The 24741-nt window shown below is 35.5% G+C and overlaps 1 protein-coding gene across 12 annotated transcripts in view; it reads right to left on the bottom strand.

Annotated features, from left to right (window-relative positions):
- The window catches only part of TRDN (triadin), a 424466-nt gene that overhangs the window by 101214 nt on the left and 298511 nt on the right, over positions 1-24741 (bottom strand). For all 12 annotated transcript variants that reach the window (XM_088840567.1, XM_088840568.1, XM_088840571.1 and 9 more), the window contains 2 exons: positions 17993-18040; positions 9230-9277 (listed from right to left, as the gene is read on the bottom strand). In XM_088840567.1, the coding sequence (XP_088696693.1) occupies positions 9230-9277; positions 17993-18040 (96 nt within the window). The remainder of the gene's footprint in view (positions 1-9229; positions 9278-17992; positions 18041-24741) is intronic.

The raw sequence follows: 24741 nt of genomic DNA, 5'->3' as shown, positions 1-24741 counted from the left end.
ATCACCGACTCAATGGACATGAGTTTGGGTGAACTCTGGGAGTTGGTGATGGACAGGGAAGCCTGGCATGCTGTGATTCATGGGGTCACAAAGAGTCGGACACTACTGAGTGACTGAAATGAACTGAGCTAAACTGAACTGAGTGATGAGGAGTCTTTAAAAATCTTAAGTGAAACATTTTTTTCTGTTATTGTATCAATGCAAATAAAGTTTTGCTCATAAGAGAATATGATATGTACCAAACTGACTGACAATACTTAGAAAGTCATTTTTATTTTGTTTGGAAATAGTCCAAACCAATAGTGAAACCACAATTCACCGACAATTGTGCTACCCACATTCTCTTCTCTCTCGAGACAATATCTTCTTCTGTTTCATTTTTTTATAGATTCTTTTGTGTGAGTGTGTTATGGGCAGAATTTCTGCATCCTCTGCATCATTATCACTGATTCTTATGGTTAAATTAATATTTAGAGAAACTTCATGTCATTTCACTGGACATTCAATGGCATGCTTTGGTCCAGAGACATACTTTTTGAAACTTAAGTAAAACTTAAGTGTACATTTTGAAATTCAAGTGAAGTACTTCAAATATTAGGATTTTATTTAGTAGATTTATATAATATTCAGAAATATTTTCATGTTAGAATCTGAATCTGATTTTCCTGTTTGTATATTTGTATAGATTGTATTTGCAATCAGAAAAATAAGTTTATTCTTCAGCATTTGGGACAAAGTGGAAATGTTTCATGCAGGGGAGACATTTCTTACAAATGAGAATTAGACAATATTAAGACTGGAAAAGTCTGTACAGAATGCTTAGTAAAATAATCTCAGCTTGTAAAGGAGACTTTCAAGCAAGTAAATAGCCTAATGTCACAGAATAAATTTTTTTGGTGTTTTATAAGGGATAGACCAAGCCTTAAGTTTTATTTTGAGATAACTGTATACTCTATTATTAAGGCAAATTAGTATTTCTAATTATTACTAGGTTTTAACAGCTATTTGTTTTCAAGGACCAACAATACAAGTGCTAACTCCAAGCTAGGAATCGATGACTATGATTTTTATTGCCAAGACTTTTAACGAGACTATAGATGTTTTTTATGAGTTACCTGACCTGGTAGCTCTTTCTGATACAAAATCAAATGAAATGAAACCCCAAACTTGCAAGTCAAAATGATGAAAAAATTTTGAGTTACATTTTGCCATTTCATAATTCCAAAGGAGTATCTGCACTGAATTTTCAGGTTTTAAAAACTGCTTTTTCTTTAACATATACCATCATTCTACAGAAAACTGGGACAGTAATATAATCAATAAAGTGCAACCAAATTTTACGTAGAATGGTGAAAATTTTTCATGTTTCCCTGAAATTAGTTGGTCTATAATGTGTACTTTACAATTAGAAGAAAATAACAATGCATTTTTATGCAGAGCAGATGATTTCAGATAATATCTGCAACTTGATTTTTACAGTATTTTAGCTTAAATTAATTGTTTTAGCTTCAGTTCAGTTTTTTAGCTTAAACTCCATTAATTTATTGTAGGATATGACATAGCAATTTATTTTAAGTAGTTTTATTCAAGATAGTGTATAGTATATGCCTACTTTTTTTTTCCTGAGTAGGCTTTTGGTAGAAAACGAATTTATACATAAAAGAAAAAAATCAATAAAGAAGGGATAAAAAAAATCTGCCCAAACAATCTCTGTTCTGGCTACTTAGGTATGTAGCATAGCAGCTTATAATATACTTTCTATTAAAAATCCCTAAAGGGAAAAAGAGAAAAAATCCATAGGTTGTTTCAGGATAAAAGTAGGAGTGAAAGCAAATATCAATAGAAAAGAGAGACAAAATTAGCAGCTTAGTATTCTTGAGCTTGTAAGGAGGTATTTTCTTGGTATGTTATAAGGTAAACACTACAAAACATTTCCTCAGTTTTTTATACACTCTAGTGCAGAATAGCAAAAGAACAAACAAAAGTCAACTTTTTTCTCTGGAGAACAAAACTGTAATCTTCAAATATCTATACTAAATAACTAAAAATAGTTTTTACTGACAAAATCCTGGGGCTAGTGACCAAAATTCTCCATGAGTAAAAATAAGATTTGTAAGAGAATTTTTATTATAAAGAGATTGAGAATGGTCTTTTACAGATTTAGGGATTTCCTAAAGAACCATAAACTTATAAGATGTAGATGATGATCAAAAATATGCAGTTTAAATTGCTTTAAAATTATTAAATTACATTAAGTATTGCGTTAAGTTCAGAAACCATATGACAACTTTTCTTCATATTTCAATTTGATTTGACTGGGCTTTAGAAATGGCATACAACTACATTCCATTAGTTTACATAAAGATTGTTGGACATTAAATCAACACAAAGTTCCATAATTATAAGATAGATGTAGCAAGAGTATATGCTTGATGTAAAAAGTTTGGTTTTGATTTTAGGAGCCTAAAAGATGGATACAATTTCCATTAAGAAAGTATTTTGATGAATCATGGAAGGGGTAAAGTACAGAGAGAGTCTTCCAGACCCAGGGGTTGAACCCTGGTCTTCCGCATTGCGGGTAGACGTTTTACCATCTGAGCCACCAGGGAAGCCACCAAGACAGAGTAGGACACATTATCCCTGGATACACTGTCTATTCTGGTAATGTCAGGTGACTTAATTTGGCATATAACAAGCTAGTTCCTCTGAGTCCAGAGTTAGAAAGGCAACCTGGTGGTAAAAGCAGTGATCCTAGTATAACGTGCATGGAGAGGTTCTTGGGATAATCTTATAGTTTTAGTGTGCTTCTCCATGAAATGCCCACAGTTTCTAAGCAAAGGAGTGAAAAAGATAGGCACCTGGGTCACATTAGGCAGGGAGTGGTTCCTTTTCATAGCCAAAAAAGCAGAATTAGGGAAAATGAAAACTGGAATGTGGACATTACACTATATCTTTCTGTGTGACTTTAACTTGACTATAGAATATCCTAAGGCTTCCCTGGTGGCTCAGTGGTAAAGAATCTGACTGCCAATGTAGGAGATGTGGGTTCAATCCCAGGGTTGGGAAGATTCCCTGGAGTAGGAAATGGTAACCCGCTTCAGTATTCTTCCCTAGGAAAATTCCATGGAGAGAGGAGCCTGGTGGGCTACAGTCCATGGTGGGGGCAAAGAGTCAGATATGACTCAGCAACTAAACAACAACAAAAATGGTGAAAGAGAAGGGATGAGAAAGAAATTGCCATTCATGAGGTCAAACGACTGTGAGAACATTCTAAAAGTATTAAAACAAGAGTAAGAAATGGTGAAATATGTGAGCAAATGAGATGGAAAATTGCAAAAACTTCTGCTGAAAATATACAAAATACGTAAGCAAGCAAAGTACGCTCACTTTTACAGATGGTTCATGAGCTCCGTGTATACACCATCTTTTCTCCGAAGCCCACTCCATACTCCTCACACCCATTCCCAGCGCCTAGCCTGTTGTGGGCGCTCAATAAATATTAAACAACCAAAGCACAAATTAATGTCAAAAGTTTGAAATTCACAGGAATCAATAGTGTTATTATTATCATTTAACATTTATTGAGGGTCAACAGCATGACTTAGTCCACATGTGAAAATAGGTTATTTTATAGCACACATTAAGCAAATAATTAAGTACAATATGTATCAACTACACTTTCAGTTTTACTCCATTGATCTTAAATGTAAAATTGTTTCTGTTTTTTTATAATGTTGACACATCATGAATTATAAACATTTATTATTTAAATAAATAAGTTTCTCTCAGAGAAATCACTACTGTTAGATATTATTAACATTCACTTGAAAGTATGAGATCTACAGCAAATACATATCACAGGTTCTAAATAGACCAGTTCATTTACAAAGAATAGATGAGAATCTGCAAAGTGTCTGAGGACAGTGACAAATACACAAAGCATGTAAATAGCAATTGGGTTTCACTTGCTTCTGTGACAATTTAAAACATTAATACAATGATGTGGGTTTACAAAATAGCAAAAAGCCAAAGAAAGACAAAAACTGAAGTGGACACAAATTACTGTACTTAGAAATTTAGAAATATTTCTTCATTTTAAGCAAAATACAATTTTTATTACAGGAAATGAACTGCACTTGATGTATTTATGATGCACATTCTCTAATTTTACCCTTAATAAAATTACTGTGTTCACACTTATTCTTGGTGGTTAATAGGCACTTAAATTCTAGTTAATCATTTTTCATGGATATTTTTGTCATGTTTGTACTTAAGTATATTTTGAAGTGATTTTTAGTTGTTAAGAGGATGGAAAACTATACTGAATATTTCTGTAATGAAATTTTCAGCTTAATTTTGGGATACTAAATTTTCCAAGTTTATAACGTATGTTTTCCCTTAACACTTGAGACTTAGAATCTTAGAAATAAGTCTTTCTAGACCAGCCTTCTCCTAGAGATTTTATATTCTGATATAAGGGACATACTACTTGAAAACTTCAGTGACTATAAGTTTTTTTATAATTCAAAGGAGTGGAAGATAGCTAATTTAGCTCTATAATTGTAAAACCACAAAAAATAAGGATAAGGCCTAATTTTGCTATGTTTACACTTATACATTGACCTCACTGGGCAATTACTAAATTTTCTCTTTCATTTTACGTTTTTTAAAAATTCACAATATAGAAGGTACAATTGCTAAAATGTAATTTATTAAAAATTTTTATCCATATGATGGTTCACCACAAGCAGTTTTGTTACATAAGAATACCTTCTACAAAGATCATAATAACGATGTAATTAATGATCAATTAATATTTAGTTGGGCTTCCCAGGAGGTACTAGTGGTTAAGAATCTCCCTACCAATGCAGGTGATGCAAGAGAGGAAGGCTTGATCCCTGGGTCAGGAAGATCCCCTGGAGAGAGGAATGGCAACCCACTCCAGTATTCTTACCTGGAAAATTCCATGGACAGAGGAGCCTGGTGGGCTACAGTCCATGGGACTGCAAAGAGTCAGACATGACAGCATAGCAGAGCAGCAGCAGAAGATTTAATTATTAATTTCACCTAGAGTTGTTACTTTAAAATGAGGGTAGTTGGATAATTTAATCAGTTATCTTCTGGTTTCTGAGATATTTGGCAACTTTTGCTTCAGAAATCACATGTGATTTACTAAAGTATCATAATTGTACATTGACACAGATTATTGAAATCTGCATCACCTAATATTCCTTTCTTCAACAATTCCTCTATGATTTATTCAACCCACAGTATTTATTGAATACTTCCTACATGCCAGCACTGTTAGAGTCTCTTAGAAAAAGAAAGATGATATGTGAGTGATTTGCTTTATTACTATTTTCTTCACCTTTTCCACTGTTAGATTGAAATCACTTAGAAGGAAGAAAATTAGAAACAAGGAGATGCTGGGACTCCAATCTACAACTCAGATCATTAAAGTTAATTGTCTTGACCGGTCTCCCGCCCTGTTCCAGTAAGTAAGACATCACTGAACGCTTCCTGAGAGTGACTGCTTTGATCTGGCTGCTGCTGCTGCTGCTAAGTCGCTTCAGTCATGTCCGACTCTATGCGACCCCATAGACGGAAGCCCGTCAGGCTCCCTCGCTCGTAGGATTCTCCAGGCAAGAACACTGGAGTGGGTTGCCATTTCCTGCTCCAATGTATGAAAGTGAAAAGTGAAAGTGAAGTCGCTCAGTCGTGTCCGACTCTCAGCGACCCCATGGACTGCAGCCTACCAGGCTCCTCCCTCCATGGGATTTTCCAGGCAAGAGTACTGGAGTGGGGTGCCATTGCCTTCTCCAGATCTTCTGGCTAGTAACAAGAAAATATTACCAAAGATTTAAAAAAGAGAGGGAAATTGGATTTAGGGGGACAGGTCAATTTTGAAAAGCAATACCAAGGAGAAAAAAGTACACTAAATATGAGAAATTAAATATCAAACAATATATAAACCGAGCTTAATGAAATGGAAAAGACTCTGATGCTGGGAAAGGTTGGGGGCGGGAGGAGAAGGGGACGATGGAGAATGAGATGGCTGGATGGCATCACCGACTCTGTGGACATGAGTTTGAGTGTACTCCGGGAGTTGGTGATGGACAGGGTGGCCTGGCGTGCTGTGATTCATGGGGTCGCGGAGAGTCGGACACGACTGAGCGACTGAACTGAACTGACTGAATGAAATGTGAATTAACTAAGCTTAATAAAATGAAATAAACCAAGCTTAATGAAATGAAATTATACTGAAGTGGTTTCCCTGGTGGCTCAGTGGTAAAGAATCCGCCTGCAATGTAGGAGATGCAGGAGTCGCAGGTTCAATCCCTGGGTCAGGAAGTTCCGCTGGAGTAGGAAATGGCAACCCACACCAGTATTCTTGCCTGGAAAATCCCATGGATAAAGGAGCCAAACCGACTACAATCCATGGGGTCACAAAGTCGGACATGACTTAGTGACTAAATCACCAATGAAATGTGATGTATTCTTTCTAGATATAATATGCAATAAATATAAAGACAAATCCTCATACAGTAGAGTGTGTTAGAGTGTGTTGTGATGTTCTATCTTTAGCATTCCTTGGCTCTCACTATCAGGACAGCAACATGTACTATGGAAAATATTTGTGTCTCCTGATGCTTCTATATAACTGCTTTCTAAACAAAGAGAAATTGCTAATGGTGTTTGTGGTGTGTGTGTATGTGTGTATCTTTAAAGTGGGGAAATTTATAAAGATTTTCTCAACACTCAAAATTCTGGTCTAGCCAAAGTACGATTTTTATGAGAAAAACAACTGAAAACCACATGATCCCTCAATGAACTACAGATAAAATTAGAGGTATACTTTTAGACTTTTGCAAAAGTTAAATTAACTAAATTTCTAATTCTTACATAATATGAGGTTCAGTTTACTAAATTACATTAATGTAAATTTTTTTCACCTATCACTACATGAATTTTTCATAGCATAAAGTTTAGCTTAATCAATGCTTCCCTAGAGATCATAATGCAGAATAGGTACAGAGGTTCAATATACCCAATTTTACATAGATCAGAAAATGTATTTGAAACCTTTAAGAATTATGAGTAAAAGTTTCTCCCTAGTAGAGTTTGTAAGTTAGAATTTAAATTAATGAAAATAACTCTTTATAAACCATTTAATTGTACTTCAATGCATTATGAACTATTTTTACATTACTTATACTTCTAAATATAACTAAAATCTATATAAAGAAGAGAACTAAACAATAGTCAAACATCATCACAGGAATAAATATTAGAATATTATGATGAAATCTGTAGAATATAAGTGATTCGTTCTCACATAAATTCCTTAATTTATTAAAATCCCAAAATATATTTTTCATATAAATTATTTGTCATAAATATACCATCACAAAAACATTTAAGTTATCCAAATACTGTATTTTTTATGATCTGTGTAGTTAAAAAATATGAAGCCATTGCTTTATAATATTTAAAACTGAAATGATTTACTAAATCAATATTAAAAAGTCATTGAAAGACTCATTTTAATATAAGCCAAGTGCGTAAGTGTTTATAAAATAAAATGTATTTAGTAAAAGAATGAATTATAAAATCATCCAAAGGAGTAAATTCATATCTTAAAAAGCCATTTCCAGTCTCTGAACTTTCTGAGGCAACATTATATAATTAATGAAACTGACACCAACATGAAGGTAAAAAGAAATAAAACAATCTGTGTTTAAATCAGTTATGTTAGGTATTATTATTAGTGTGGGCATTTTATATTTCAGTCAGTCTTCTCTTAATTTGCTGTGGTTATAAAAACAATTTGCAAATGCCATAAGATGAGCAGCCAACACCTTTATACTAGAGAGGAGAAAAACTATGAGGCTTAATGAAAGCCAAGTGATTTGATTCTCACTTATACTGAAGCGGATTTCATAAGGAAAAAGGCCTATTAAATCCTAAATACTTAACTAGGAGTTTGTGTTTTGAACTCCACATCTTCTCAGACAGGCAGGTCAAGTATAATTAACCTTGTTTTTTAGAGAAGAAATTTAGGCTCAGAACCTTGTCAAAGTCAATAAGTTGAGACTGGGATCCATGCTCCTACACCTCAACTTTATATTTCAGAGACTAACGTATCCACCTCAAAAAGAGGCTGACAGAAACATTCAACTGAACTCTAAAAGTCCAGGTAGTCTGCAGAAACCAAAATAAATTTTAAGACTTTTTCAATGTGATTTAATGTGATTTTTATTTTGAAAAGCCCAGCGAAATCAATCCTTGACTAATTTTTTAAATTACTCAATCCTTGACTTAGTTTACTTATCTGAAGTGTGAGGGTTTGAATGATTTTCTTAATATATTTGTGTAAAAACACCTAAATTTCTGATATTAGGAATTTGTATCTAAGAGGAGAAATTATTTTCACTTTATTCTTGACAAAATTATGCTAGTTCTAACCTCATCTACCGATTATAATGAATAGTAAATATTATAATATTATAATGTATTAAAAGCCAAAGGATTGAGGGAACAACAATTAAAATTATTAGCAATGTGAGCTCTAACAGAAGGCACAACATCACCTCAAATGCTTTTACTCTACTATGCTGTAGTATTTTCCTAAGCATACTCAAGAGTGATATATTTATTATATAGTTGCATAAGTAAAAAGAAAATGCATTATTTATAGCATTGTGATTTATAACTGAAATTTTAGACCTCTTGGGAGAATCAATTGCTGAAGTTGTAATACAGACTCAAGTAATTTACTTATATTGCTGGTTTTTCACTTTGTTTTAGCATACTATTTTTCAAGCAGTAGAAACTGTTCTTGCATAAACAGAATTGTGTCATCTCTGTTCTTTAAACTATTTTCAGTCAGGTGGTGTTAAAACCACAAATCACACAGGAAAAAATGTCAACCAATTGGCCTGAAAGTTTTCCTTATTCCCAACAATCTTCAGCATTTTTCTTGATGTAATTAAGCAGTTTGTGGAGCTTTCCTGTTCTGAACTTACACTCAGAGTTTAGTTATACAAAAGAACAAAAACCCAGATTGCCACCTCACATTCTCCCTGGCTCAGAGAAACATGCAAGGACAGTGATAGAGAGCAATCGATTTAAAGGTTATTGTCGTCCGCCTGTCTGAATCCAGTGCTTTCCTCCTCACGTTGGTGTCTTTCTAAAGAAGATAATGTCAACCTCCTTCATTTTTTTTTACCTTGCTCCCCTGTCTTGGTTGTTTTCTCTTCCTTCTTTCCAGGTACAGCTGCAAAGCAGAGATAAGGTTTAAATAAAAGTTCCAATGGAAATGCTGCTTCTGCACAAAAAGGCATTTTGTAACTCATTCAGTGCCAAAGATTTCTTGTAAACAGGCTATTTTAAAGCTTTTTCAATACTTCTCATTTCTCTATAATTCAACAGAAACCTACTGTTATGTCTACTCTTAAAGAATTAGAGAAAAAAAAATAATCCCTTGCCCCCTTCTTACTAGTTTTTACATACTGCTTCCCACCTTATTCTTTTACATGTTGCTTTGATAAACAAGCTCTGTGAAGAGTTCTGCTTGACAAGATTATGATTAATCGACTTACATTCCAGGTTATTGCTGGAACCACTTAGCACCTTGAAAATGTCAACTAGGTGCTCCTTTAAATTCATGCTTAATATTGCTTAATCAGCTCAAAGGACAGTGTAGTCATGCTTGAGATTTGCTTAAATATTAAATGAAGTCATCCCAAATCACAAGTAAACAAAAAAAAAAGCTTCACTTTGGTGCTGTTTCTGATGAACTACTGAGATTTTACTGCTGTTGGTGGAGCAGTAAAATTATCTGTTTACCTGTTTATACATCCAAGAAATAGAGTTCAGACAAAGTCAATGTACTGAAATAACTGATTAAAGCAAGGATCGTCAGAGGACATTGGCAACTATTAGAAGAAGGATGGATGGGAAACTGAATATTGCCATCATACCCAAGTACACCCTCAAGAGCTGCACAGGGAAAACTGCAACTTTGAAGGAAAAATGTGGTTGTCACCAACCTAACACACTGATGAAATTTAGAACCACTCATTCATAATGGGACATCCAGATATTCTGTGCTTCTAATGACACGCAGTGTGATATACAACAGTATCACCTCTGAAGTATCCTTGCAGAAGCATTCAAATGGAATCAAGTTAAGCCAAAGATTTAGTTTAATCAAATGTGGGATATAAAGAACATATTAAAAATATTCTGAAGAAACAATTACAGAAAACCTAAAGTGGCAAAACCAATACAATAATGTCAAGTAATTAACCTCCAATTAAATAAATTTTAAAAAATAAATAAAGGAATAAAAAAAAAAACCTAAAGTGTCTGCAGTGTAAATGACCATGATCTTTTCAAAAAGTTAACATTAACTAGAGAAAAAAAAAGGAAAAGTTTTATATAAAACTTGCTAAATTCACTCAGTTGTAATAGTTCATCTGTAGATTCTTTAGAAATTTAAAAAAAAATTAAAAAAGAAAATTTCAAATAGACAATTTCACCTATGAATAAAATTTTATTTTTAATTTTTTATTTCTGTACAAATTACTTCTTTTATCACTTTATTGCAAGGGATGGAATACCCTGTATAATGTTTAATACAAGTGCTGATAGCAGACATCCTTGTCTTTTCCAATTCTCAGTGAGAAATCTTTCCATTTTCTCCATTGAGTATAATATTTGTTAATAGTTTTTGTATATATATTCTCAGAATAGGGAAGTTTCTTTCTACTTTAATATGAAATACATCAAATGCATCATTGATTAAAAGTTTAATTTCCCTTCATATTACTATGGTTAATTATGTTGATTTTTGAAATTGCATTCCAGAAATAAAACCAACTTGGTTGCATGTTGTCTTCTGCATGTAATATCAGACTTTTTATTGTTGTTCAGTTGCTAAATCCTATCCAATTTTTTGTGACCCCATGGACTGCAGAACACAGGCTTCCTTGTCCTTCACCATCTCCTGGAGCTTGCTCAAACTCATGTCCATTGAATCAGTGATGCCATCCAACCATCTCATCATCTGTCACCCCCATCACCTCCTGCCTTCAATCTTTCCCAGCATCAGGGCCTTTTCTAATGAGCCAGCTCTTTGCATCAGGTGGCCAAAGTATCGGAGGTTCAGCTTTAGCATCAGTCCTTCCAATGAATATTCAAGAGTGATTTCCTTTATAATTGACTGGCTTGATCTTGCAGTCCTAGGGACTCTCAAGAGTCTTCTCCAACACCACAGTTCAAAAGCATCAATTCTTCAGTACTCAGCCTTCTTAATGGTCCAACTCTTACATTCATACTTGGCTACAAAATTCTCCAAGCCAGGCTTCAGCAGTATGTAAACCGTGAACTCCCAGATGTTCAAGCAGGTTTTAGAAAAGGCAGAGGCACCAGAGATCAAATTGCCAACATCCGCTGGATCATGGAGAAAGCAAGAGAGTTTCAGAAAAACATCTATTTCTGCTTCATTGACTATGCCAAAGCCTTTGACTGTGTGGATCACAATAAACTGTGGAACATTCTGAAAGAGATGGGAATCCCAGACCACCTGACCTGCCTCTTGAGAAACCTGTATGCAGGTCAGGAAGCAACAGTTAGAACCGGTCATGGAACAACAGACTGGTTCCAAATAGGAAAAGGAGTGCGTCAAGGTTGTATATTGTCACCTTGCTTATTTAACTTCTATGCAGAGTACATCATGAGGAACGCTGGGCTGGAAGAAGCACAAGCTGGAATCAAGATTGCTGGGAGAAATATCAATAACCTCAGATATGCAGATGACACTACCCTTATGGCAGAAAGTGAAGAGGAACTCAAAAGCCTCTTGATGAAAGTGAAAGAGGAGAGTGAAAAGGTTGGCTTGAAGCTCAACATTCAGAAAACAAAGATCATGGCATCTGGTCCCATCACTTCATGGGAAATAGATGGAAAAACAGTGGAAACAGTGTCAGACTTTGTTTTTTTGGGCTCCAAAATCACTGCAGATGCTGATTGCAGCCATGAAATTAAAAGACGCTTGCTCCTTGGAAGGAAAGTTATGACCAACCTTGATAGTATATTAAAAAGCAGAGACATTACTTTGCCGACCAAGGTCCGTCTAGTCAAGGCAATGGTTTTTCCCGTGGTCATGTATGGATGTGAGAGTTGGACTGTGAAGAAAGCTGATCGCCGAAGAATCGATGCTTTTGAACTGTGGTGTTGGAGAAGACTCTTGAGAGTCCCTTATACTGCAAGGAGATCCAACCAGTCCATTCTAAAGGAGATCAATCCTGGATGTTCATTGGAGGGACTGATGCTAAAGCTGAAACTCCAATACTTTGGCCACCTCATGAGACGAGTTAACTCACTGGAAAAGACTCTGATGCTGGGAAAGGTTGGGGGCGGGAGGAGAAGGGGACGACGGAGAATGAGATGGCTGGATGGCATCACCGACTCTGTGGACATGAGTTTGAGTGTACTTCGGGAGTTGGTGATGGACAGGGAGGCCTGGCGTGCTGTGATTCATGGGGTCGCGGAGAGTCGGACACGACTGAGCGACTGAACTGAACTGAACTGGAGAAACCATAGCTTTGACCATATGGACCTTTGTAGGCAAAGTAAGGTCTCTGCTTTTTAATACACTATCTAGGTTTGTCATAGCTTTTCTTCCAAGGAGTAAGCATCTTAATTTCATGGCTGCAGTCACTATCTGCAGTGATTTTGGAGCTGAGGAAAATAAACTCTGTCACTGCTTCCATTGTTTCCCAATCTATTTGCCATAAAGGGATGGGGCTGGATGCCATAATCTTAGTTTTTTGAATGCTGAGTTTTAAGCCAGCTTTTTCACTCTCCTCTTTCACTTTCATCAAGAGGCTCTTTAGTTCCTTTTCACTTTCTTCCATAAGGGTGGTGTCCTCTGCATATCTGAGGTTATTGACATTTTACTGGCAATCTTGATTCGGGCTTGAACTTCATCCAGTCCAGCATTTTGCATGATGTACTCTGCACATAAGTTAAACAAGCAGGGTGACAATATATAGCCTGGACGTACTCCTTTCCCAATTTGGAACCAGTCCGTTTTTCCATGTCTGGTTCTAACTGTTGCTTATTGACCTGCGTACAGGTTTCTCAGGAGGCAGATAAGGTGGTCTGGTTCCCATGTCTTGAAGAATTTCCCACAGTTTGTTGTGATCCACACAGTCATATGCTTTAGTGTAGTAAATAAAGCAGAAGTAGATGTTTTTCTGGAACTCTCTTGCTTTTTCTATGATCCAGCATCAGTTGTTGGCAATTTGATCTCTGATTCCTCTGTCTTTTCTAAATCCACCTTGAATATCCTAAAGTTCATGGTTCATATACTGTTGAAGCCTACCTTGTAGAATTTTGAGCATTACTTTGCTAGTGTGTGAAATGAATGTAATTGTGTGGTATCTTGAACATTCTTTGGCATTGCTTTTCTTTGGGATTGGAATGAAAACTGACCTTTTCCTGTTCGGTGGCCACTGATGAGTTTTGCAAATTTGCTGGCATATTGAGTGCAGTACTTTCAAAGCATCATCTTTTAGGATTTGATAACAGGTCAGCTGGAATTCCATCACTTCCATTAGATTTGTTCATAGTGATGCTTCCTAAGGCCCACTTGACTACACATTCCAGGATGTCTGGCTCTAGATGAGTGATCACACCATTTGGATCACACCATTCATACTGATTAACATTTGGAGGGGTCTATTTTAGGGAAAAAAGTACATTTGTAATGCACATCTTCAGAGATTCTAGCTACTAAGAAAACAAAGTAGCTACAATTCTTATACAGTAATGCCTTGATTATGGACAGACAGTCCTGAAATGAACTGTGAGGTCGAGAAGTTGGTTTTCTATAGTTTCAGGTTTGTTTTCTTTTTATTGACTTTATCACTGTTTAATTTACCTGCAAAGTTCCAGCCTATAGCAAACCTCAATCTCACTTTTATTACAAAGATACCAAAAGATGCTTTCTCAAATTAAAATTAGTGGCTTTAGTATTTATGCCTTACTATTGGATCATGGAGAAAGCAAGAGAGTTCCAGAAAAACATCTATTTCTGCTTCATTGACTATGTCAAAGCCTTTGACTGTGTAGATCACAATAAACTGTGGAAAATTCTGGAAGAGATGGGAATACCAGACCACCTGACCTGCCTCTTGAGAAACCTGTATGAAGGTCAGGAAGCAACAGTTAGAACTGGACATGGAACAACAGACTGGTTCCAAACAGGAAAAGGAGTACGTCAAGGCTGTATATTGTCACCCTGCTTATTTAACTTATATGCAGAGTACATCATGAGGAATGCTGGGCTGGAAGAAGCACAAGCTGGAATCAAGATTTCTGGGAGAAATATCAATCACCTCAGATATGCAGATGACGCCACCCTTATGGCAGAAAGTGAAGAGGAACTCAAAAGCCTCTTGATGAAAGTGAAAGAGGAGAGTGAAAAGGTTGGCTTGAAGCTCCACATTCAGAAAACAAAGATCATGGCATTTGGTCCCATCACTTCATGGGAAATAGATGGGGAAACAGTGTCAGACTTTATTTTTTTGGGCTCCAAAATCACTGCAGATGGTGATTGCAGCCATGAAATTAAAAGACGCTTACTCCTTGGAAGGAAAGTTATGACCAACCTAGATAGCATTTTAAAAAGCAGAGACATTACTTTGCCAACAAAGGTCCGTCTAGTCAAGGCTATGGTTTTTCCTGTGGTCATGTATGGATGTGAGAGTTGGACTGTGAAGAAAGCTGATCGCCGAAGAATTGATGCTTTTGAACTGTGGTGCTGGAGAAGACTCTTGAACTGCAAGGAGATCCAACCAGTCCATTCTAGAGGAGATCAATCCTGGGTGTTCATTGGAGTGGAAACTCCAATACTTTGGCCACCTCATGCAACAAGTTGACTCACTGGAAAAGACTCTGATGCTGGGAGGGATTGGGGGCAGGAGGATACGAGGACGACAGAGAATGAGATGGCTGGATGGCATCACCGACTCGATGGACATGAGTTTGGGTGAACTCCAGGAGTTGGTGATGGACAGGGAGGCCTGGCGTGCTGTGATTCATGGGGTCGCAAAGAGTTGGACATGACTGAGTGACTGAACTAAACTGAACTGAACTGATATAATACTCTTGAGGTAATGTTGATTAATAATGTTATGTAACTTTCATTTACAAGATTATATTTCTACTTTTGAATACATTACTGAATGCTCACCACCAAAAATTTACTTTCCAATCATAACTATCATATTTACACATTTATCCCCCCTGTATCTTCCCCACCACTCTGATCTCTATATCTACAGGTTAGGTTTTGTTTTCTTTGTTGATTTATTTTAGTTTTCTGTTTGTTTTTTTATTTTCTACTCATGAGTAAAATTAGATGATACATGCCTTTGTCTGAGTTAATTCACTTGATGTTACTTGCATGTGCCACAGCACTTTACTTTAAATATATCTAAAATTAATCTTCTCTTCTCTCACAAAAGTTTCTTTTTATCTTTCTTTTTCATTTTTATTACTCATTATTACTCATTTTCATTTTTATCATTTCATATTTATATTAAATAATATTCTTCTAGTTGTTGTTGTTTAGTAGTTAAGTTTGTCTGACTCTTCTGTGACCCTATGGACTGTAGCCCACCAGGCTCCTCTCTCCATGGTATTTCCCAGGCAAGAATACTGGGGTGGGTGGCCCTTTCCTCCTCCGATATTATTCTAGTACTCAGCTTCAAAGCTTTTTTTAGATAATTTCTGAATTTTTCCCTTGCAAAGTTGGACAGTTGTCAAGTTCCATAGAATCTATTTTATAATAGTGCTCATATAATATCCCTTCTTTCCAATTTCATGACTAATATCAGATCCTAATACACATTGCCTACATCATTGGCAAAACTTCCTAACTAGCCTCAGTTCAGTCAGTCAGTTGAGTCACTTACTCGAGTGCAACTCTTTGCAACTCCATGGACTGCAGCACTCCAGGCTTCCCTGTCCATCACTAACTCCCAGAGTTTACTCAAACTCATGTCCATTGAGTCAATGATGCCACCCAACCATGCCTTCTCCTCCCACCTTCAATCTTTTCCAGCATCAGGGTCTTTTCAAATGAGTCAGTTCTTCACATCAGGTGGCCAAAGTATTGGACTTTCAGCTTCAGCATCAGTCCTTCCAATGAACACCCAGGACTGATCTCCTTTAGGATGGACTGGTTGGGTGTCCTTGCAGTCCAAGGGACTCTAAAGAGTCCTCTCCAACACCACATTTTAAAAGCATCAATTCTTTGGCACTCAGCTTTCTTTATAGTGCAACTCTCAAATCCATACATGACTACTGGAAAAACCATAGCTTTGACTAGATGGACCTTTGTTGGCTTAGTAATGTCTCAGCTTTTTAATATGCTCTCTAGGTTGGTCATAACTTCTTCCAAGGAGCAAGCGTTTATTAATTTTCTAAAGCAAAAGTCTGAGTATCACTCCTATACTTAAAATTCTTCATTGACTCCCTAGTGCTCATAAGATAGAGCTGAATTTTAAAATCAGGCCCCCTTACAGCATTATTAGCACTGCTGCTAAGTCACTTCAGTCATGTCCGACTCTGTGTGACCCCATAGACGGAGCCCACAAGGCTCTCCCGTCCCTGAGATTCTCCAGGCAAGAACACTGGAGTGGGTTGCCATTTCCTTCTCCATTATTAGCACAAGTTATATTAATTCATATTGTATTCTTGAGACTCTTATTACACTTTATAGACATCATGCTTTGCCTTCCTCTGTTACCTAGGCCCAAGGTACTCTTTCAACTAATTATTATGTAACAAAAGTCTCCCTGTTATTTAGGGCTTAAATTTAAAGTCACCTTGTACAGCAAATCTTTTGCTTTATCTCTGTTTATCTATTTACCCTGTTGGCTTTCAAAGATAAACTATGATCATATGGAAAACATTTAGCTGAAAGCAAAGAAAAAAATGAGGCCTAAATAACTCATGGAGTCAAACAACAAAGACATTACTTTGCCAACAAAGGTCCGTCTAGTCAAGGCTATGGTTTTTCCAGTGGTTATGTATGGATGTGAGAGTTGGACTGTGAAGAAAGCTGATTGCCAAAGAATTGATGCTTTTGAACTGTGGTGCTGGAGAAGACTCTTGAGAATCCCTTGGACTGCAAGGAGATCCAACCAGTCCATTCTAAAAGAGATCAATCCTGGGTGTTCATTGGAAGGACTGATGCTGAAGCTGAAACTCCAATACTTTGGCCACCTCATGCGACGAGCTGACTCACTGGAAAAGAGTCTGATGCTGGGACGCAAATAGTCGGACACAACTGAGTGACTGAACTGAACTGAACTGAATGTTCTTAAAGATATTCTTTAGAGTGTCAACTAAGAGGTGTCAATATTCACATAATGGTTGCTTCTGATTAGATGTGACAATAAAAATAGAATTAAAAACTTAAATTCCAAACTTCCTAATATGTTTCTTTCCAGGCAAGCATCCCAAGGAACATATTTTCTAATTTTACACTATTCTTACATAAAGCAAACATTGTTCATGGAAGTTCTACTAGTCAAAGTTTTGTTTGTTCAAACCCTAAACATATAAATCAGTGTACAAAGTTTGGATGCTCTCCAGATGATTGGATCCTGTGGAGTTTACACAGTTGCATTTCTTCAATTTATTTTCAAAAACTAACTTACAATTGGACTATAATTACTATCTTTAGTTTATGACCCTAAAAAAATAAAAACTTTTGGCATCAGAGTACTGAAGACAAAGCCTTATTAACATAGGTACTACAAATCTTGTGCAAAGTGACTTTGTTCCATATCAGTGAAATAGTAAAATCAATAAATAAGGCTCTTCTATAAGCATTAAACAATACATTAAGTTAGAAACTAAGCATAAAGAAGTTATAGTCATGACATCTTTTTCTTTAAGCTGCACTGACCTTTTTTTGATGAGGCAGAACCAACCTCTTCTTTGGTTCTTTCAGTCTCTGTAAATTCAGATATTAAAGAACAAGAAATGGATATCAGACATGCCAGGTCAATACCTTATAGTAGTCGAAGTCAGACAAGACTAAAACTACCTAAAGGATAAAATGTATGTGGCACCTAAGAGCAAAGCAAGCAGCAGAGAAAACTTACGCTTTAATGTGCTTGAATTTTTTTGGTAACTAATTGTTAAATAATACAGAAATTCTCTTCCAAGATACAATCCTTGTGAAAAATGCATACCTTTCCAACCCCCTGTAAGCTTAAGTAATACAATATCACCAAAGCCTTTGAAACCTCTTGTCTTACTACTCATTACACACCTCTCTTCATCTCAGAATATCATTGCCCTAATTTCTGTATAAATAATTTCTTTATTTTTCTGTAGTTTTTTATTACATGAATTTATCTCCAAACATAGGTAAGGCCATTATACACAGGTTGAGTTATATTCTTTAGTGATAAAACTTTATATAAATTGAATTATATTTTTTAATTCTTGTAATTGGCTTCCTTCAAAATGTGCTGAGATGAAGTGTTAAAATAGTTTAACAAGATGGCCTACTAGACTTTAACAGCTTTAGTGCCTTTACTGGTCCACATAAAGAAACCAAAGGCAGAGTCAACAAGATTTTTCTTGAATCAAGAAAATGATACTCAAGAGCAATTATCGTAAGAGCCAAATAACTAAATTTTCCCAAATAAGGCAATATATGTCATAGCCAATTAATTTTTTTTTTTTTTTTGCTTTGCTTCCAGGTAGTCTCTACAAAACCTTTGCCCTAGCCCCTACTAATGGAGTTCCCCTCATGTTTTTGTCACTGCCCTATTTGATTCACTGTATACTTAAATAAGCTGTTTAACTTTTTCTACAAGTCATGCTGATATGAGTAGCTGTAGTTGATTGTTTTCACTGCTGTGTAGTGTATCCCACTGTATATATTCTACATATTATGTATCCATTCCCCTGCCAATGAACACTGGGTCCTGTCCAATTCTGTATTATTATAAATAATGCTACTATGAATATTCCTGCATATGAATCCTGGTGCAATGTGAAAGAATTTTCTTAGAAGTGAAAGTGCTAGGTCATAGCACGTGCTCTTGTTTAACTCTAAATAAATGCCAAAATTTCCCAAAGTTTTACACTCATACTAACAGTATATGTAAGAGTTTCTATTGTTTCATAGCATAACCATCACCAGAATGAACATTTTCCTCCATTTTTGGTCAATTTGATATGTGTAAAATAGTATTACTGTGATTTTAAGAAAATTTTCATTATTACTAACACACTAAATCTATTTTGATATATTTTCAGGCCATTTTGTGTCTTTCTTGTTTCATTTTTTTATACTTGCTTATATCTTTTATTCATTTTTTCTACCCACTATTCTATCAAGTTCTTTGTCCTTTTTTAGAGTTTTTTTTTTACTACTAACCTCTAGTTACTAATATATGCTACAAATATCTTTTCCAAATATGTAGCTTGTCTTTTATCTCTTCATGGTATCTATTGATTGGCTTTAATTTTAATATAATAAAATATATTAAACTTTCTATGACTTGAATTTACATGCAATTTTTGAGATTCAACTGTATTTCAAAATAATATAAAATATATCTTCCTATACTTATTTAATGCTTTGTTTTGTTCAATTCCGAAACCATCCAGAATTGATATTTTAAAGTTGTACAAAGTAGGAATAAATAACTTCTTTGCAATGAATACCAACTGCATCAGCAAAAAATAATCTCTCCATTCTCTATTGAAATGGCTGTATTTTCTTACATCGGATTTTGATCAAGTGGAATTGTTTTAGGTCTCTTTTATTAATGTCCTCCTGGAAAACTTTAGATCTGCCCCAATACCATGCTACCCTTTAAAACATAATATCAAGAGATTGCTTTATTAATAAGACTCAAGTCACATAGCAATTTTCTCAATAGTCACACATTTTAGTGTTATTTTGCTCTGCTCATTATACTTCCATAAAATTTATTTCTGATTTTCTCTTTGAAACTCTTTCCTCTTCCTCCTTGCTGCCTTGTTCTAAACTGAACTCAGATTCTACTTCTGCTAGTACTCCTTTATCTAGCTTGGTTTTCTTTGAACCAAACTTCATGAATATTCTTAAGCTCCAAACCATGACATTTTCTAGTTTCAGGATGGCACCCAGGACACCAACTGTGGCTTTATAAGTAGGATTAAACAAGAAGCACATCTTGCCCTACAATCTAAATCAGTCCCAGGTCTATCACAGTCTAGTTTTTATGGTACTTAAATTCCCAAACCAGCACCTGGCATTGTATCAGTGCTATTTTAAGTTCAATCAGGCAGCATCATATGTGATTTGGGTAGTGATCATATAATTTATCATCCAAACTAAGCAGGTGAAAAGAGTTGCTAGTAATTATTATTCTGGAATAATACGAATATACCCAGTCTGCCCTAAATGACTGAGATACAGTGTCATATAGGACCTGAAACCTGTGGTCTAGACACATCTCACTGATATCAGACCTACTAGTTCAGGCCTATAGATCTTTTCCCCCAGCAACTTCCATGACAGAATATTTAAACTGAGTAAAAAAGCTATGTCACTTTCTAAGTAATATAAGCTGTTCACAAATAGTCTTCTAGTACTATGTATTTGAATAAATGCAAAGGTACGTTGTTTTTAAATTCTGCATCCTGGATATTCCTGGAAGATCGTGACATATATTGGTAGATCAAGAGATAGATGTGTGTAGATGTGTGACTCACACATATAGGTAGTGAAATGTAGTTAAGGTGATAAGCAGAGTCAGGCTTGGTGGCTGAGCATAACAGAAAAATCTAGTGTGGTGCTAAAACCAAGAAATGAAAAATTCCTGATTGTTGTCATTTAACTCAAATTTAGACCCACAATTAAAAATAACTAGACTTTGGCTCTGATCTGTTCTTTGGTATCTTTTTTACTTATAATTCAAACTGACCACAGGCTGGTCAAATATGCACAAGAAAACATTATCAAAGCCCTGCTGTCCTTGATAAGAGGAATAAAGCAATGTATGGCAGTACTTTACAAGGGTTTGAAGAATACTGGTCCTTGAAGTGTTCTTTGGGAAAAAGAGAGTGATGTCTAATGTATTTGCTAAGCACTGTCTACTATATTCTCTCTTGATCACCAAGAGTAGTGTAAAAGATCTGCGTATAAAAATCTACTTGTTTCATCCCCTTCCTTCTTGAAAATAACTAGTCATATCATCAATACCTATATCATTATCCAGTGTGGTGGTAAGGAGTTGAGGGGGATGTGCAGTGGACTGCAGGAAGGAGAACTGGGTGTGTTGAGGCAATTTTTAATGCAGTATGATAATGGAAAAGGTCAATTTTCATTCCAACCCCAAAGAAAGGCAATGCCAAAGAATATTCAAACTACTGCACAATTGTACTAATTTCACATGCTAGCAAGCTAAAGATCAAAATCCTTCAAGCTAGGGTTCAAGTACATGAACCTAGAACTTCCAGATGTACAGCTGGATTTAGAGAAGGCAGAGGAACGAGAGATCAAACTGCTAATATTTTGCATTGTAGAAAAAACAAGAGAATTGCAGAAAAACATCTACTTCTGCAACAACGACTATGTGAAAGCCTCTGTGTGGATCACAACTAACTGTGGAAAATTCTTAAAGAGATGGGAATACTAGACCAAGTTACCTGTTTCCTGAGAAATATGTATGCAGGTCAGGAAGCAATGGTTAGAACCAGACATGGAACAATGGACTGGTTCAAAATTGGGAAAGGAGTATGTCAAGGTTGTATATTGCCCCCCTGCTTATTTAACTTATATGCAGAGTACATCATGTGAAATGCCGGGCTGGATGAAGCACAAGCAGGAATCAAGATTGCCGTGAGAAATATCAATAACCTCAAATATGGAGAGGATACCACCCTATAGCAGAAAGTGAAGAGGGACTAAAGAGTCTCTTGATGAAGGTGAAAGAGGAGAGTGAAAAAGCTGTTTAAAATTGTTTAAAACAGCTGTTAAAAAGCTGTTTAAAAATGTTTAAAACTCAACATTCAAAAAACGAAGATCATGGCATTAGGTCCCATCACTCATGGCAAAAATAGATGGGGAAACAATGGAAACAGTGAGAGACTTTTTTTCTTGGGCTCCAAAATCACAGCAACCACGAAATTAAAAGACCCTTGCTCCCTGGAAGAAAAGCTATGACCAACCTAGACAACATATTAAAAAGCAGAGACATTACTTTGCCAACAAAGGTCCATCTAATCAAGGCTATGGTTTTTCCAGTGGTCATGTATGGATGTGAGAGTTGGACCATAAAGACTGAGCGCTGGAGAATTGATGCTTTTGACCTGTGGTGCTGGAGAAGACTCTTGAGAGTATCTTGGACTACACGGAGATCAAACTAGTTGATCCTAAAGGAAATCATCCTGAATATTCATTGAAAGGACTGATGCTAAAGCTGAAGCTCCAATATTTTGGCCACCTGATGTGAAGATCCGACTCACTGGAAAGGACCCTGATGCTGGGAAAGATTGAGGGCAGGAGGAGAAGAGAACAACAGAGGATGAGATTAGTTGGATGGCATCATCAACTCAATGGAAATGAGTTTGAGCAAACTCCAGGAGATAGTGAAGGACAGGGAAGCCTTGTGTGCTGCAGTTCATAGGGTCACAAAGAGTCGGACTCAACTTAGTTACTGAACAATAACAATTATAATGGAATCTTTATCGACCTGCAGAAATTGTCAACCTAGGTTTGGCATCTCTGTTGGTAAAAGGCACTCCTCCTCCATCCACATAATCACTGATGCATAACTTTACATGTGGAGGCAGTAAGTGCCCTTCCATAGTGCATGCTACATCAATGAGCCTGAATGATTTCTCTTTTCTTCAAGCTCATGACAGCATGAGAACATCCACCCTGTACTGATACAGCTCCAAACTAGTCTACGTCCTCCAGTGTTTTTCTTATACTAACTTTCGTTTCCTTAGGACCTAGAACAAATAATTCTACACCATAAATTCAATTCACATTCTAGTTATTTCCTTTAATTGAGTGCTGAAGACAAATTACCTTTTACTTTTTCCATAGATTTGCACTAGTCCTGTCAATCTCACCTTTCCTTGATAATTCAATTATCCCATAAATACTCAATTTATATTAAACTATACATCTCACTTCCTCACTTGCTCTCATAATTTAAGATATTGTAAAATCATATCCTGAATATTCAGGTTACATACACAATACTATGTGCCCCATACTTTGTGAGTAAAAGAAGGAATTTTCAATAGTATTTGTAATGTGATGTCTTAGGCATTAACTTTATAAATAGCTCATTATATATAGAAGCTATGGAAATATTCTTCCGTTGTGTGGTTTCAAGATCAAAAAAAAAAAAAAGTTCTTAGTTGGGGAAATGGATGATCACATTGCTAGCAGAGATTTTAAATAATTTATGAATTGTTTTTAATTAACTTTTATACTGGGAGATAAAGCCTATGTCAAGTTCAAATCATTCAACTATACAAAGAAATGGATATCAATTCTTTTGAGACTTTTATATTGAGTCTAAGATGATTTGGCAAGCTAAATTTGTTAATTTCCTGCAAAAGATGCTGATCTCTTCAAAACTTGATTGGATAGTGTTTCAAAGATAGCAGAACTTACAGAAATTTTTTTTCATCGCAAATGAGTATTTTTATCTAAATGTCACATTTTCCTAGGAAGAAAATGTTCATTTTCAGAGTAATCTCCAATCTAAAGTTCTGAACCACTGCAGCAAAATTATCAATTTTGTTTTATGTATTTTCTTGATTATGCATTTCTACAGACTGAGTATTAGCATACTAAATGCTCAGTAATATGAAGTTCTAATCAGCTTATATTCAACTAAAAATTTTCATGAAAACAGAAGTGGAATTTTAGATTCATGTTACACCTTTCCTTAAGGTCTAAAATGTCTATGTAAACACTTTCAAACTGTAATTTTTAAAAAAGACACCAAGCTACACAACATTATATCTTCCATTTTTCTCTGATATACTCACCAATGACATACTCTGTCTCAAAAACCTGGCAGTAAATAAAACATGCATTCTCTTTTTGTACTAGTACTATCATTAATACTTACGTAACTCTAAATCAAAAGGAAAATATAAACATATTTACACCATGCATAAAAATGTGGTTTGATCTTAAATCTTATAGACAAAGTTAAGAGAAGCTGAAAGAATATTTTTTTTCTAAGCTCACACACCATTTTTCCTAAAATAATTGTCATTAATGACAATCTGTTAGATACTTCATCTAATTGAGAAATACCAACAAAGAAAAAAGCATTTATTCTTTAGTGTATTGTCAAAGTTTCATAGACACAAATGCCACAGTATGTTACAACTACCAGTTGATAGTTATTAAAAATATAAGGTTCAAGTGGGAGGGGACATATGTATACTTATGACTGATACATGTTGATGTATGGCAGAAACAAGCAATATTGTAAAGCAATCATCCTCCAATTAAAAATATATAAGTTTTAAAAATTTTGAGGATAAAAGCCTTAAAAAATTATGATATTGTAAGAGTAATAATAAAATTATAGGGAGCTTCATTCCATTAAATACACAATAACTTTCACTAGTAGACAAATTATGTTGCCTCCTGGTTTGATCAAGTGATTAACC

The sequence above is a fragment of the Moschus berezovskii genome, chromosome 10 (genome assembly GCF_049115385.1).
Source record: "Moschus berezovskii isolate FMDL1 chromosome 10, NW_MosBer_1.0, whole genome shotgun sequence".
Taxonomy (NCBI): domain Eukaryota; kingdom Metazoa; phylum Chordata; class Mammalia; order Artiodactyla; family Moschidae; genus Moschus; species Moschus berezovskii.
This window is presented reverse-complemented; position numbering and strand designations above follow the sequence as displayed.